The sequence below is a fragment of the Fonsecaea pedrosoi genome, assembly GCF_000835455.1.
Source record: "Fonsecaea pedrosoi CBS 271.37 unplaced genomic scaffold supercont1.4, whole genome shotgun sequence".
NCBI lineage: Eukaryota > Fungi > Ascomycota > Eurotiomycetes > Chaetothyriales > Herpotrichiellaceae > Fonsecaea > Fonsecaea pedrosoi.
In genome coordinates this window covers 1,067,875-1,081,419 of record NW_013550612.1, presented here as the reverse complement: position 1 = coordinate 1,081,419, position 13,545 = coordinate 1,067,875, and the positions used below count along the sequence as shown (strand labels likewise).

General features: G+C 52.7%; 5 protein-coding genes across 5 annotated transcripts; 2 read left to right on the top strand and 3 right to left on the bottom strand.

Moving 5' to 3' along the window:
- Nucleotides 1–900: 900 nt before the first annotated feature.
- Nucleotides 901–2,822, bottom strand: Z517_06182 (uncharacterized protein; the record flags this gene model as incomplete). The annotated part of the gene is made up of 4 exons (XM_013427924.1): nucleotides 901–1,093; nucleotides 1,165–2,077; nucleotides 2,267–2,469; nucleotides 2,590–2,822. 4 exons carry the CDS (start codon nucleotides 2,820–2,822, stop codon nucleotides 901–903), a joined length of 1,542 nt encoding a protein of 513 aa, XP_013283378.1.
- Nucleotides 2,823–5,011: 2,189 nt separating this feature from the next.
- Nucleotides 5,012–6,544, top strand: Z517_06181 (uncharacterized protein; the record flags this gene model as incomplete). The annotated part of the gene is made up of 3 exons (XM_013427923.1): nucleotides 5,012–5,198; nucleotides 5,265–5,421; nucleotides 5,473–6,544. 3 exons carry the CDS (start codon nucleotides 5,012–5,014, stop codon nucleotides 6,542–6,544), a joined length of 1,416 nt encoding a protein of 471 aa, XP_013283377.1.
- An 839-nt stretch (nucleotides 6,545–7,383) lies between these two features.
- Nucleotides 7,384–8,126, top strand: Z517_06180 (uncharacterized protein; the record flags this gene model as incomplete). Its single annotated transcript, XM_013427922.1, has 2 exons — nucleotides 7,384–7,626; nucleotides 7,941–8,126. 2 exons carry the CDS (start codon nucleotides 7,384–7,386, stop codon nucleotides 8,124–8,126), a joined length of 429 nt encoding a protein of 142 aa, XP_013283376.1.
- A 695-nt stretch (nucleotides 8,127–8,821) lies between these two features.
- On the bottom strand, nucleotides 8,822–10,306 carry Z517_06179 (uncharacterized protein; the record flags this gene model as incomplete). Its single annotated transcript, XM_013427921.1, has 1 exon — nucleotides 8,822–10,306. The coding sequence occupies one exon, from the start codon at nucleotides 10,304–10,306 to the stop codon at nucleotides 8,822–8,824; it is 1,485 nt and encodes a 494-aa protein (XP_013283375.1).
- A 438-nt stretch (nucleotides 10,307–10,744) lies between these two features.
- On the bottom strand, nucleotides 10,745–11,749 carry Z517_06178 (uncharacterized protein; the record flags this gene model as incomplete). Its single annotated transcript, XM_013427920.1, has 1 exon — nucleotides 10,745–11,749. The coding sequence occupies one exon, from the start codon at nucleotides 11,747–11,749 to the stop codon at nucleotides 10,745–10,747; it is 1,005 nt and encodes a 334-aa protein (XP_013283374.1).
- Nucleotides 11,750–13,545: the final 1,796 nt, after the last annotated feature.

The following is a 13,545-nucleotide window of genomic DNA, read 5'->3' as shown; positions in this document are numbered from 1 at the left end:
GAGCACGACATTAGGACGGACCTGAGTGCCCGCCCGTAAGGGAGAACCCGATTCCATCATTTCTCTTTGAAATCGATCAATTTGTTGGGGGGGTAGTACAACGACGCCGCAGAGGGTGACGAGGGAGTTGAGAGCCGACTTCCGCTATACCGCCAGACACTCCTGGCAAATGAAATGCGGGGGGCGTTGCCAGGTGCTGCCAAAAAGGCGGGGGAGAAGAGTGGCAACCAGGATAGTCAGGATAAGTCAGGATAGCCAAGGGCGTCCCGGGTTTCCCATGTCCCAAGCTGGGTCGCTGGGTTCGCCTCGCCTAGGTGGGATAGTAGTGGTCGAGGTCGCCGTCAGTGGCGCCTTGATCCGGAGACCTAGGGATCCCTTAGTGACCATGCCATTCGAGATGAAGCAGGAGGTCGGTGGGTGTTGTAGGCATGACTTGGATGGCTCCAAGTGTTCCAATCCCACTCCGGTTTCGAGGACAAACATAAGCCGCCGTTGGCGGGTACCAAAACTTAGACGTGTCAATCTCGACCCGGGCACCTCCGCGGCCCCATCATTGTAGGACTTTTGCAAGCCCATCAAGCAATGTCGTGAGCCTTGGGAATCGCACAATTGGGTTGCTCGATGTGCTCATGGCTGGCCATCTCCTGTTTTAGCGAGCGCAAGGTGTAGCGTCCTGTACTGCCACGAGGCGTGGATGGATGGCAGCAGGCAAGTCCAGATCATCTGGCATTGCTTTCCAGAGGCGACTTCGGACCTAGGTGTGCTTAGCACCCGGTAGCATATAATCGGCGACCAATCGTGCACACCAACCAGGGGCCTCTGACGGAAAGCCATGTGCCAGAACGGCTGGAGACTGGGAAACCCAACGCCCAGTTGAAACCAGCTCTTTCTCCAGGTCCATTAGGGCACTTCTAGGCCTGCCTGTTTCCACACCTCTGGTCTTTGGCTCGCGTGGAGTCTGGCCGTCTCCAATTCTTCGGCATGGAGATGTCCGCCTGCTTGTCTTAAAAGCATTACGTGCGGCAACAACCCAGCATTGGCGGCCAGGAAGAGAGGTGTCCTGCCTGATCCGGTGTGGTTGCGTAGGTGTACCCTGTAAAAAGATTGTGTTAGCCAGTATCAATATGAACACCATCACCCGACAATGACTTGTCCTAAACTTACGAGGCACCCAGCGAGAGGAGATGCCGAAGGATCGCAATATTCGGCCCAGTCGCCGCAAGATGGACGGGTGTGTTTCCGGAGTAGTCGGCTCGGTTGATCAGTTGATTGTCGTTTCGTAGCAGGTCCTTCACCTTCTCGATATCTCCACTGGCAATTGCGTAGGCAATAGCTGTGAGTTGAGCGACGGGGGATGATAACTCGCCTGTCGGATGTTTGAAAATGGTACCCGCATGCTCCGAAAGTTCACCACGAATTGATGTTGCCATATCTTTAGCCACCGACTCTGGTGACGCTCCTGGGAGGGCCAGCAGGTAAGACAGCTTGGTCAAAGCTGCTTCACTGGTCATATCCCCTCCTGCAACAACGCCAGCACGGCCAAGGACCATCCCGGGTGCATAGAGCGGGTTGACACTGCCAGTCAGACACTGAGTGACGTTCACAATCACAATGCCACGTTGAACAGCGTCAGAGATGACCTGGGTCAATTTGTTGTCGTGCCCGCTGGGGGCGTTGCCTGCGCCAAATGTCTCCAGCACAAGACCACGAAGTCCTTCGGTCCGCAGGACTGCCTCTACCATTTTCGGTTTGATGCCAGGGAAAATGCGCAAACAGGCCACATGGTGTATCTCGAGGTCTGATTGAATGCTGAAGGCTTCAAGGGAAGTCGACCTTTTGACCGAGTTCCATTCAACGTGAGTACCTACTGCAGTGATCTTGGCCAATGGAGGAAAATTCGGAGATGCAAATGCATCAAATGCGCTTGCGGAAACCTTTGTAGTTCGATTACCCCGAAACAGGGTCGAGTTGAAGCAAAGACACACCTCGGGGATCATGAAGTGCCCGGCAATATCCAGGGAATCAAGTAGATTCTCCAGAGCATCGTTTTTGCGCTCCGAGAAGGGCACCTGGGATCCTTTGGGGAAAAGGTCAGCTTCGTCCACTCGTGGATTTGCCAAAAGCGCATCTTGACAATGGGCATCGGAGTCATGGCCAACTTCTCACAGCGACTCGTCGCCGGTAACACCTCAAGAGAGCTGTGTTAGACAGATGTTCTGGAGCAAAAATTCCGTCACACAGCGAGATCGCTTGTAACTCCACTTACCCGTAAGTATGACAGGCTTGCCCAAGTTCTGCAACATGAAACTGAGAGCTGAACAGGTGTAGGCGAGACTGTCTGTGCCGTGAAGAACGACAAAGCCATCAAACAACTTGTAGTTGCGATATATCGCTTGCGCAATCTCCGCCCATCCCTTGCTGTCTATGGACGACGAGTCGAGAAGTGGTTCGAACTCTAGAACAGCATATCTGTGCGAGTATTAGCGATGCCTCAGTCCTCATCTTTTGACCGAGCGGAATTTTAAGGTTCTATGCAACAAGGCTCTGGGATTTTGAAGGTTGCTGACTTTCCTGACACGTTTCCCGTACACGCTCGTTGGTGTCCGCAGACTCTGGAACTCGCCCAGCCCATCGGGTCCATCGTGAAACCTCACGGTCATGGGTTCATGGATCTCTCCGTCGTTGAATTCCGGTCGGGGTGCCATGCATCTTTCCAGAAAATTTCGAGCCGGGATAAGACCATTGGGAGATCTTTGCATGGAGATCGTGCCTCCGGTCATGATTATCAGAACCCGAGCCTCGGGAACATGAGACGAAGACATGTTGCTCATCACTGAGGGCAGATCAATCTTAGGACGGGACAATCAAATTTGTTGCACGTACTTCGCGTTAGAGCCAGTTCACCATCCCTCTCTATTGACGGTTAGACAAGTACACAGACGTGACGGCCACGAGACTTACCGGCTGTGGTCATGGTAGTCACGTCCATTTTCTTCCAAAAAAGACTTTGTCTCCTTAACTCCCACCTCTTACAAATTTTCCCGCTTTCCCAGGTTTTCGGTGCCTGAGAAAAATTTCTTTTGGTTGTCTAGCAACCCTGGGGCATGCACTAAGTACTCCGAACCCCTGGTTGACCTCGCAGGGTAAAGCTTCAGGCAGCTCGCCTACCAGCGGCTATCAGCGAGGATCTTCGGTACGCCAAGTATAAGGCTTTGGGGGGCTTTTCGATTGGAGGTCACGGAGATGCTTCCACAATGGTGTGTGCTTTGGTGCGGTCCCGGTCCTGATTCTGTTGGTTTCTCTGTAGGACACAGAGATTTCTCGACGAGAATAATCCTTGTAGATATCGGCAGAACCTGGTGTCCGGTTCCCCTCTGACATCCACCATGTTGTTCTGAATCAATGCACCATCTTCGCCCAATTTAGCGCAGCTCGCCGGAACTAAAGGACTTTAGCTCAGCGATTCTTTTTGCACCTCTTTCTCCTCCACGGTCCGCGTCAAGCGCGAGAGTGCCGTGGCAACAGCAGAAGTTGAAGCAACGATTGTTTGCGATCCCGACTGAGGCAATCACTCTTAGGATTATGGCCAGAGTTCGCACACATACCCTCTTGCTGGAGACGTAAGGGATGGTGTCGCCTCGTTCACACGCGTACATTCCGGCTAGCCGTGGCATGTCAAGGGAGCATCGTGATTGCGCTGGAGGCGATTTGAACCTCCCCCTTCCGATCGAAGCTGACTTTTCGCATCTTCAACCGGTGCATGGTACCTCGGCGGAGATTAGCAGGCGGCAACGTGCAGCAACCATGACAAAGACATGCCATGCCACACGTGCAACCAACAACAAAATGAACGGTAGTTGAAGCTTGATCGGCAGGACCTTCTCCTGCATTGCCATTGCATTGCATTGCCGCTCGTGCAGGAAGATGGAAGGCAGCCAGCAGGAATTGGGATCTCAGCTAGGCACTTGACCATGGTTCTGCCACAGCCGCAGACCTTCAGGTTGGGCCTTGTAAGCGACGGGGATGGAGCGAATGGAGACAGGTGCAAACGAATGACCACATCTGTAAGATGAGCAGAGGAAATTGGTGAAGCGGTCTTTGTTGACCATGGTCCTATTGTGTTCATTGCAGTCTTCTTGTCCCTGTGGATTTATTGCGCATTTGCCTCCCGTTGTGTTTGTGTGTTTGTGTGTCTCGCATACACGTCCTCTCCTTTGCAATACTGACGACTTGTGCCTTCAGAGAGCTCTCGAGAAGACATATACACTGGACAAGGTGGTGCTGCTGGCTGATTGAAGCAGTCTGTTGATCTATTCCTGCCCGACAGTGGTCGGTGGCCATACACGACACTTCCTGGCTCTTCAAAACACCTGATATCGTCTGCTGTGATGGCCTGTGTGTGAGAAGGATAGGAGTTCGACCAAGTCGGCGACCGGGAGATCGCGTGTCAGTGGGAGCGCACTCGCCAGCTGAGGTAGACAGTCTAAGTCAAGGCTGCGGTCGGCAGAATCGACTTTTGCGCTGTAGGTCGGTTTAGGAGCGGCAGCCAAAAAGCGGCGAGGGGGTCAAGCAAGTACGGTATTTTAGTCGATTGAGGGAGGCCAACAGTGAGGTGAGGTGAAGTGAAGGTCGACTGTGAACAGCCAAGAAGCAAATTGTATGCCTCACCCAGCAATTTACAGTGGTAAGTCCGCGAAAGCGCCTTCCTCTTAGATGCATGTGAGCGCTGACTTTGTCTCTTGACTCTCTATCATCCGCCTCAGACTCGCCTTTTGCGTCCATTCCTTCATCCCAACGACCTCAGTTTGCCCTTTGTCTGCCGGCATCCCACGCTCCTTTTTATCAATCAGTCCATCATTATTCTTCCCTCCTTACACACTTCGTTCATTACTCCTCCAACGTCCGTCATTTCAGCCGATCTCTCCTCTCTACGACAACTTCAATCAAGACCTTACCGCGATACCCAATTCCTCATTCACGCTCCCAGCGCAAAACAACAACAACCGTCACCATGGCCGTCGCTAAAGTCGCGCTCAAATTTCAAGCCCTCATTCTCGCGCTTCTTCTCTTCATGTCCCCGCCAACCCATGCCTTCTTTCGTCATCTATGTCACGGCGAACTAGGAAATGGTCGTGTCGACCCCATCATGGCCCCCGGTAGCCCCGCTCAACATCTTCATGTTCTTTTTGGCGCTTCAAGTGAGTTTCACCTCACCTTGTAACCAAACAAACAAAAATATATATCAATTACTGACCCATTCCCAGATATGGGACTTGATCCTTCTCTTGGTGATCTCCTTGCCTCCAACTGTACCAGCTGCTCCATCCTCCAAGACCACTCTGTCTACTGGAGTCCACGGATGTACTTTCAACATGCAAACGGCACATTTGAGATGGTTCCAACTGCTGGCGGATTGACTGCGTAATGAAACCACTCTCCTCCAACCCTGATCAACACGCTGACAGCTCGCAGATATTACTTCACCGAGCCATCTCCAAATGAGCCGAGTCCTGTGGTTGCCTTTCCTCAGAACTTTCGCATGATCGCTGGGAACTCTCTGAAGCGCGCCTTTTACGGACAGGACCCAGACCCGCCAATGTCTCTCTGGAACAATAGTGACAAAACTCAACAAGCACTTATGGAGAAAGCCCTCGGCTTCAATTGTCTCAACTACAACCTTCCTGCGGAAGGCGCACGAGAATATCACTATCTCCGCAACAAGACTTTCCTCGACGCGACGTGTGCAGACGGAGTGCGCGCGGAACTCATGTTCCCGTCATGCTGGAATGGAAAAGATCTGGACAGTGCCAATCACACAACTCACGTTGCGTACCCAGATGAAATCCAAAATGGTAGATGTCCAGAAGGGTATCCCGTACACTTGCCCGCCTTATTCTACGAAACAATCTACCAAACAAACCTTTTCAAAGGCATCGATGGAGAGTTTACGTTTGCGAACGGTGATCCTACCGGGTACGGCTACCATGGAGATTTCATGTGCGCTTGGGATGAAGGCGTGTTGCAAAGTGCCATCGACGACCCAGCCTGCAATCTTCCGACGGGGACTTCGGGTAACCAAGACGACTGTCCAATCTTCAAGCTCCAAAAGCCAGATGATGGCACACAATGCAAGATGGAGGTCCCTGAGATGCTTCAAAATGAGCAAATCAACTTTGTCCAAGAGCTGCCTGGTAAGGTCCGAGTTCAGGCCGGTCCTGCGCCTGCGACAATGGGACCAATCCCTGGGGCCGTCACACCAACTCAAGTCTCTTCATCATTCGGAAACGCCACCATGTCAGCGCCCGCAGGGCAAACTGCTGGATCCACGGCTTCACCTGCTGTCACCTCGTTGACAACTCCACACACCACCAACAGTCGTTACACAACCACGACTAGCTATATGAGCAACGGTGTTATGGTGAACTTGATCCTGGTTGAGGAAGTTGTCACAGTTACCTTGACCGACATTGCCAGTCCTGCCACAACCTATCACAAACGTCACGCACACCACCATATCCGCAGAAGCGGAAGAGATCGGCTGTAATGGGTGGTTATATGTGACTATAGCCCTTCTGCCCAGGCGGCTCTTATTTGGGTATCCAGACAACCCCTAAATCATGTCTTGGAAATATTCTTCAAATGAATATGGTGGACAATCCACCATGCTGCCCGGTGCAGCTACGAGATGCATGACGATGAAATGAAGGTGAAAGCGATATGCTGGTGGTGAGCTAGGGTGCTTCTACATAGGGACAAATCCGAAAGAGAGGTGTGATTTGTAAAGTCCTTTTGATAGCTGATGATGGGTCAAACATGGAATGCAATGATGTGATGAACTTTGTATCAGCGATGTAACTGCGCGGGTTGTTTCAGGGACAATGACGGGTAGGTTTCCTCCTGTACTTTGTGTACTCTGCTAGCTTTAGCTGGATCCCGTACCATCACAAGCTGTACTCATACTTTAGCTGGATAGCGTTGAGCAGAATCAGTCAGATAGCTGAGAAACAATCATTGTCGAGAGTTGAGAGTTTCATAATTCCCTCACCCCAAGTACTCGGTACTGATGGCATCCCCGTCCACGTCACAGCCTCGCAACGGTGAATTTTTGGTGGCGAGGCTGTGACTTGGCGGCGTATCGGGAAAATAACGCAGATTTACCCGAGCCTGCCGACAATCACATGACCAGCATTTACATCACCTCCCTGCTCCCCTGCGACTTTCCTTCTCCTCCATAAATTGCAGCAGGGAACTCTACCTCTTGGCCACTGATCACGAAGAAAGACTGGACTACATCGATCAGGGCAAGCCTGCGAAGTAAGGCGAGCCATAAGGGTCACCGTCACCCTGAACGTTTAGAAATATATGTCATCATCGACCACCACCATGTCGACATCAACCAGGAAGACCGTGGGGGACATTATTGCCTCTGCGTCGCGGCCCAGCAAGGGCGCGTCCCAAGAGGACCAACACCGTCACGACTACCGCAAGAACCTGTGGTGCGAGACCCAGTGGACGAACCTGAGCATGCAGGCCAAGAAGAATCACGACCTGCCCACGCTGCCTTACTTTGATCCCGAGACCATGCTGCTGAGCAAGGAGGTCAACGCGCGGTTGTGGAACCAGTTGGTAAGTGCATCTTGCGTCTTATGTCTTTACTTCTCATCCGTCGCACGCAATTCGAGTGTTTCATGTCGTGCCGTGTTGGTTCTTGTGGTGTGGTGTGGTGTTCCTTCCCACTTCCTTCACTTTCTTCAAACCTCTGGAGCAAGCGATCTAGGGGGGTGGCCGGTTTTGCTGCTTGCCGATCTATTCTTTGTACAGACCATCGAGGAAAGAAGAAATTATGAGTTTCTTTCTAGCTGACATGTCCATGTCCTCCACCGATTGTCTGGAGCATGTCCCCGATTTCTTGTTCCTGTTTCTGACCTCCCCAAAAACAGTGCCGATTATGGGACTTTCTGGGCCCCGAACGCGCTCCGTACGCCACGCCCATCATGGTCGAGGGCGGAGAAGTCAAGTGGCATTCGTTCCTGAATGGGAGCCAGGGTGACGAGGCAGAGATCTACGACAAGAACGTCGACGCGTTCATGAGTCAAAGCCGGCGACCTGGCGATTACGACGGATGATTGCATGAGAGATCCAACCATGAGCTGGATGGGAGGGTTGACTATTGGCGTCGTTGCTGCCAGAGATACGGGACTGGCCAGCGGCACGGAGTTTTTTTTTTGGGTCGGAGTCTTGCTTTTTGAAATCCTTTTTCAAACCCTAGCAAAATGGCCAGGAAAATCAAAACTACCCACACGCCTTGAAAATACGTTTCCTTCATCTCACTCTTCAACGACCGCTCTGTTGACAATGGATGATAATGGTGATAGCGACAACGCCGATAGAACCCACTGTCCCTATGGTGATCCCACCAGCTCTCCCAACCCGAACCGGCAGCTCTTGTGCACACACACACACACACACTCTCTCTCTCTCTCTCCCTCGCAGGAACGAAAATGTGCCGAAGTGAATGAATCAATCAATGGATGGATGAATGGTGAAACCAAATCTCGGGGACCATGTTGTCTCTTGACACTTGTTATTGTCGCCTCTGAGCGCTAAAACGCTACATGCTGAATGCTGAATGCTGACCACTTGAGCCCGGATGCAATGAATGCTCATAAACAGTTTTCTTCGAAAACCAACAAAATTGACTGATTGACTGCTGGTGATCCACTAATACGCTCCGTAGTCGTTCACCGAACTTGGCATATCGAACAGTTCGTGCCATGGACATACACTTCCATACCCTCCAGCCCCCCACCCCACCAAACCCTCATTCGGGACGCGGCGTTTTCGGTGCGTCGACATACCACGAGTCGTCGCTCTGAAGCGTGACCTCAACCGTGCAATCGCGCAGACTGGGTCGGGGCAATTCCTTGTCACTGGCCACCGCCTCTTCCGCCGCCCCCGAACGTGGCCAGTACGTGTCGAGAGCCTGCAGGAGTATTTCAGAATTGTGAAAGGGGAAGGCACCGCGGTGACAGACGTATTCCTCGAGTTCGTGCAAGATGCTGCTGGTCCCACTCTTGGGACAGCACAAGAGTCGGGTCTCATCATCCGAATCTAGAAAAGTGCCTTGCATGGAGAAATGGTCCAGCTGGGTCTCTTTGTTGAGGAACGAGATCAGCTTCAGCACCACGGCCAGGATCCCTGGACTAGATGTGCCGGTGTTGCTGAGACGCATGTTGACGATGGTGAGGGACCGCAGTGGCTGGGAGTGTCGGATGATGAAATTGCATAGCTCGTCCAGGCGGACAGCAGTGTTTTCCAGAGTGAGGGTGGTCAAGCTGGGCAGATCAGGAACTTCAGGACAGGGACAACGCAGCAGCAAGCTCGATATCCTTGTCCATGCATAGCGGCGAACGGATTGACTTCCCCGAGGCTCTATAAGCAGCTCGTCGAACCCGAGCCACAGGTGTTCGGTCGCAGGCAGGTATGTTCCCAGTTCCTTCAGGTATCTGGTCAAGCCTTTCCTCCAATGAGCGCTGGTCGGTTTGAGCGGGCACGGCTGTCGATCCAAGCTCTTGATCTCGAACGTGAGCTCGAAGCGCGTGACGGTCTCGAAAAGGGCCCTTGCGTGTCGGATTTCCATGCAGTTCCAAAACTCCCACCAGTAGACTGACGAAAATCCGATCGACAGGGGCTTCAAACCCCGGCACTTCAGCAAGACTGAGTGCATCAGCAGAAAGTGTGTTCCGCCGCTCAGTGTTCTTACACCCGTCCGCCTCAACAGATCAGAGTGCTCGTCTAGGAGAAAATCTCCCTCCTCGGTTCGAGTCAGTCTACCACCATGGACGAAGCATTGGAGCCGCGGTAATTTCTTGAGCGCATTTACCACCAGAGGAGGTGCTTCGTCAAGGAAGCGTCCCTGGGCGTCTAGCTCGTCTTCATATGCCTGGGAGAGTATGACGGCGAGTGACGCCGCGTCGAGGGGAGGCAGTCTCTGGAGACGTTCCGACAAGTGACCGGTCCGGAGGTATTCGTCGAAGGGCACATTTTTGAGATAGTGTCGGTGGATCTCGAGGGTGCGCACTTGACCAGCGAGGTCAGGCCGCGCTGCGACTTTGGACAACCGGTCGACACTGTTCATACTGGGTGAAAGGCAGAGTGTTTGGAACAGAACCCGCGTGGCTGCCAGGCTTGTACACTTGTCGAGTAGGCGGCAGGACTTCAAGTCGATCCGTGTCAGTCGTCCCATGATGTTCGACTTGATCTCCAGAGGTAATCGGGCCCATGGTGCCATTGGAGAGGAGTCCATTTCGGCAAGTAATATCTGAGAACTATTCAAAGTCTTCCTGGTGGTCGTCGTGGCTGATGGAGATAAGTAGGTAGGAGGCAGGAGGATGTCGCTGTGAAACTGTGCCACAGCATTTTGTTGATTTCAAGAAACGATGGTGAAGCAGGCAAACACTGCATCGACATTGTGTGATTGCAAACACCGAACATATGACACTGTGCGCATGTCGGCAGCCGTCTTCAATCCTTTATAGACGTCATTGCTGCGCACGAGGTGGCCGTTCTTTGAGGCACGAATCTGTTTGTAGTTGTTGAGAGTCAGGCTCTCACTGTCACCAACCCAGGACTAGAAGGACAGCCACGCATGAAAGGTGCCTTTGATGTAACTAGCCAACAGGCTCTCTGTTGTCATTCAGGAAGACTCCCCGATTGCAAATCGACCCCTTCTGATATGTACAAGTCAACCCAGTTTCCTCCACCCCTGCCCGCCTGCGCCCTCCTCCCCCTCCCCCCTCTCCCTCGCCGCACCCGCGATGCTGCCCATCGCAAACCACGCCTCCTCCCAGCTCTGTAAGCTGTCCGTCTCGTTATTCCTGCCCGAGTTGCCGGCCTTGGTCGGCGTGTATCGCCAGGGACTCCCCAACTTGGGGGTCCGTGGCGTGTCGCCGCTCTTGGTGCTTTTGTTGCCCGTAGAGAAAGGAGAGCCGGGGGCGTGGGGACCTGCGTCACTGCTGTATTTGCCTTTTGCGCGTGCACTGTCTTCCTCAAACTTCTTCAGATGTCGATTGTAAGTGTCGTCTGCGACCGAACCGGATCCACCAAAGCGACCATTATCTCCAGTCAAGATACCCAGGCGGTGTATAGCGCGAGTCTGGCGATTCTTTTCCCGTGTCTTGCGCCATCGAGCGAAGCAGCCAAAGCCGGGGATCGAGTCGAGGACCTTGTGGAATGAGGAAGGGTGATAGTGCCTCCAAAGGAAAATCGCCATCAGCAGGAAAATGAGTATGCCAACTATGAGAGGGAAAACGATCATGGCGTTTCGGTGTCCATGACCTCTTCCTTGAGGATGACCGATCCACGGCGCCGGTAGGGTGCTATTTGTAGCTGAAGACGAAGCCGTGATAGAGGCTGATGTCTGGGCTGGCGCGATATCCGTCGACGAAACCGAAAATATTGTGCCTCCCGTGCTGGACGTGGACGTGGACGTGGACGTGGAAGACGGCAGATCCGAAGGTGTAGGATCTAAAGAGCTGTCGACACTTGTGGTTTCTGACAAAGAGGAAGAAGCAGATGCAATGCTGGAAGTTCCGCTATTCCCAGACGGGTCCAACGCGCCACCCGGACATGCGACAGGGTCAGGAACTCCAAAAGCAACACATGCTGTCGAGGTCCAAGTAACACCGCTGCTGATGCTTGTAGCTGTGGTCGACGAGTCGGAGACCGAAGAGACAGACGGGCCTCTCATGGTCGCAACTGAGGTAGATGGTGAGGATGTGGATGTTTCAAATTGACCAGTAGTCGGAGTCGGCGAGAAACTTGTGACCTAGATGAGATTCAGTCAGTCACTGGATGTTTAGATATTGTAGCAGCCACAGCACTGCCAGATACTCGCATCCACCAAATTGATTTCTTGGGCATGTCTTAGAAGGACAGGGTCCGCACTGACATTCAGGCTTGAGATGACCACACTTGGTGTCGTATTATAGCTCCGACTGGGATTGCCTCTGTTTTGATCACGTCTGGCTGCCTCCTCTCTCTTGGACTTTATGGACTCAGACACGGGTTGGATATGTCTCAACCAAGTCATGGAACAAGCACATAAAGGCGCTGGTCTGGTAGCGAGCGAAAGAGGGTAGCAACTTACAGAAGTCGTGATATTGTCTGAAGCTGAGGATTGAAGGTCATCTGCGCTCGCTGGATGCGATAGATATATTGTCACGACTGATCCAACCGTGACGAGGCAAGTGGCAGGTGGAGAGATGGATAGGGATTCCGGCGGAACTGCAGTGCAGCTGACTCTTGGTGCGGTAGTGACATGGTTTGGACTTGAAGTGGCTGAGGAATAGTCAGAAGATTGGCGTGAATTACCGACATAACTGCGAAGAGGTCCGCGGTGCCATCTCGTACCGTTTGCTTGAGAGGGTGGGACTGCGCTCAGAGTTGTTCCTGATGTGATTGAGGTTGACGCCTCGACACATCCAGTTGAGTTGATAGCAATAGGACAAAGCGGTGGATCAGCTGGGGAGGCGGTGTTGTCTGGTCCAGAGCAGATCGCTGTCGCACACGATACTCTTCCGCTGATCGCGGTCGCAGTGTCGGCGGCGCTCAGAGGAATGACGGTGAGTCCTATCGCCGCAGCGACAATGAGCTTTGTGATCATTCTGCCAGGCTGAGAGACGGTCGTTGTCGAGCTGGTGTCGGTTGTTGTTTGGTCGAAGGGGAGGTTGGTTGTTGGGAAAACTTGACCCGTTTAAATATCCATGGCTCCCATCAAGACCAGCGAGCACAAGCCAGGCTGAGATCCCTCTGATGGTCAATAGCAGGCATTTTCGCCCGTGCCGTCCGCAAAAATTTCTGGAAGATGGCTTCAGCTGTCCGTTCAAGCATTCACATCACTAGCCTCAGCAGCTTCTGTCCCTGTCCACCGCCCTTCGATCATTCTGCCGCACCTTGGACGTTGGGGCTTTGGCGCTGGTCTTCTGAGAAGCTCTCTGAAGCATAGAAGCACCCATGATATCACGTGACTTTGAGGAGTCGGATGAAGAAGTGGCAGGATCATCAGATGTCTCATCTGCGGTGCTCTGGGCACAGTGCGTAGACGGCCGGAGCTCTCTGCATCTCTTGATATTTTATGCACTATTAAAGGTGTCAGCAATCAAACAGGTAACTTCAACAGCACATGGTGTGAATGTAGGGGAATCCATAGGGTGCTCGTGGGACACGACGGTTGTGCCATGCAGTATAAGTCAAGCAAACAGAAAGCATGAGAGATCCAATGGTTCAACACCGTTTGTGAATTCGATGGAGCTCTGCCTAAATCAGAAAGGGCGTTCTTGTTGACAGTAAACGCCGTTTCTTTCTCCGAGCAAATCCCGTCGACGTCCACATACAGCTCCGCTCACAAACATTCCATCATTAGCCTGCCAAAGCCGGTGACAGGTTCCCCAAAACCCGTTCCAACAACCCAAAAGAGGTTCCTCGCCGTTGTAAACTTGGATGGCTGTCTGAAGCAGAAAGTCTAGACATTGGATTGAATCTTTC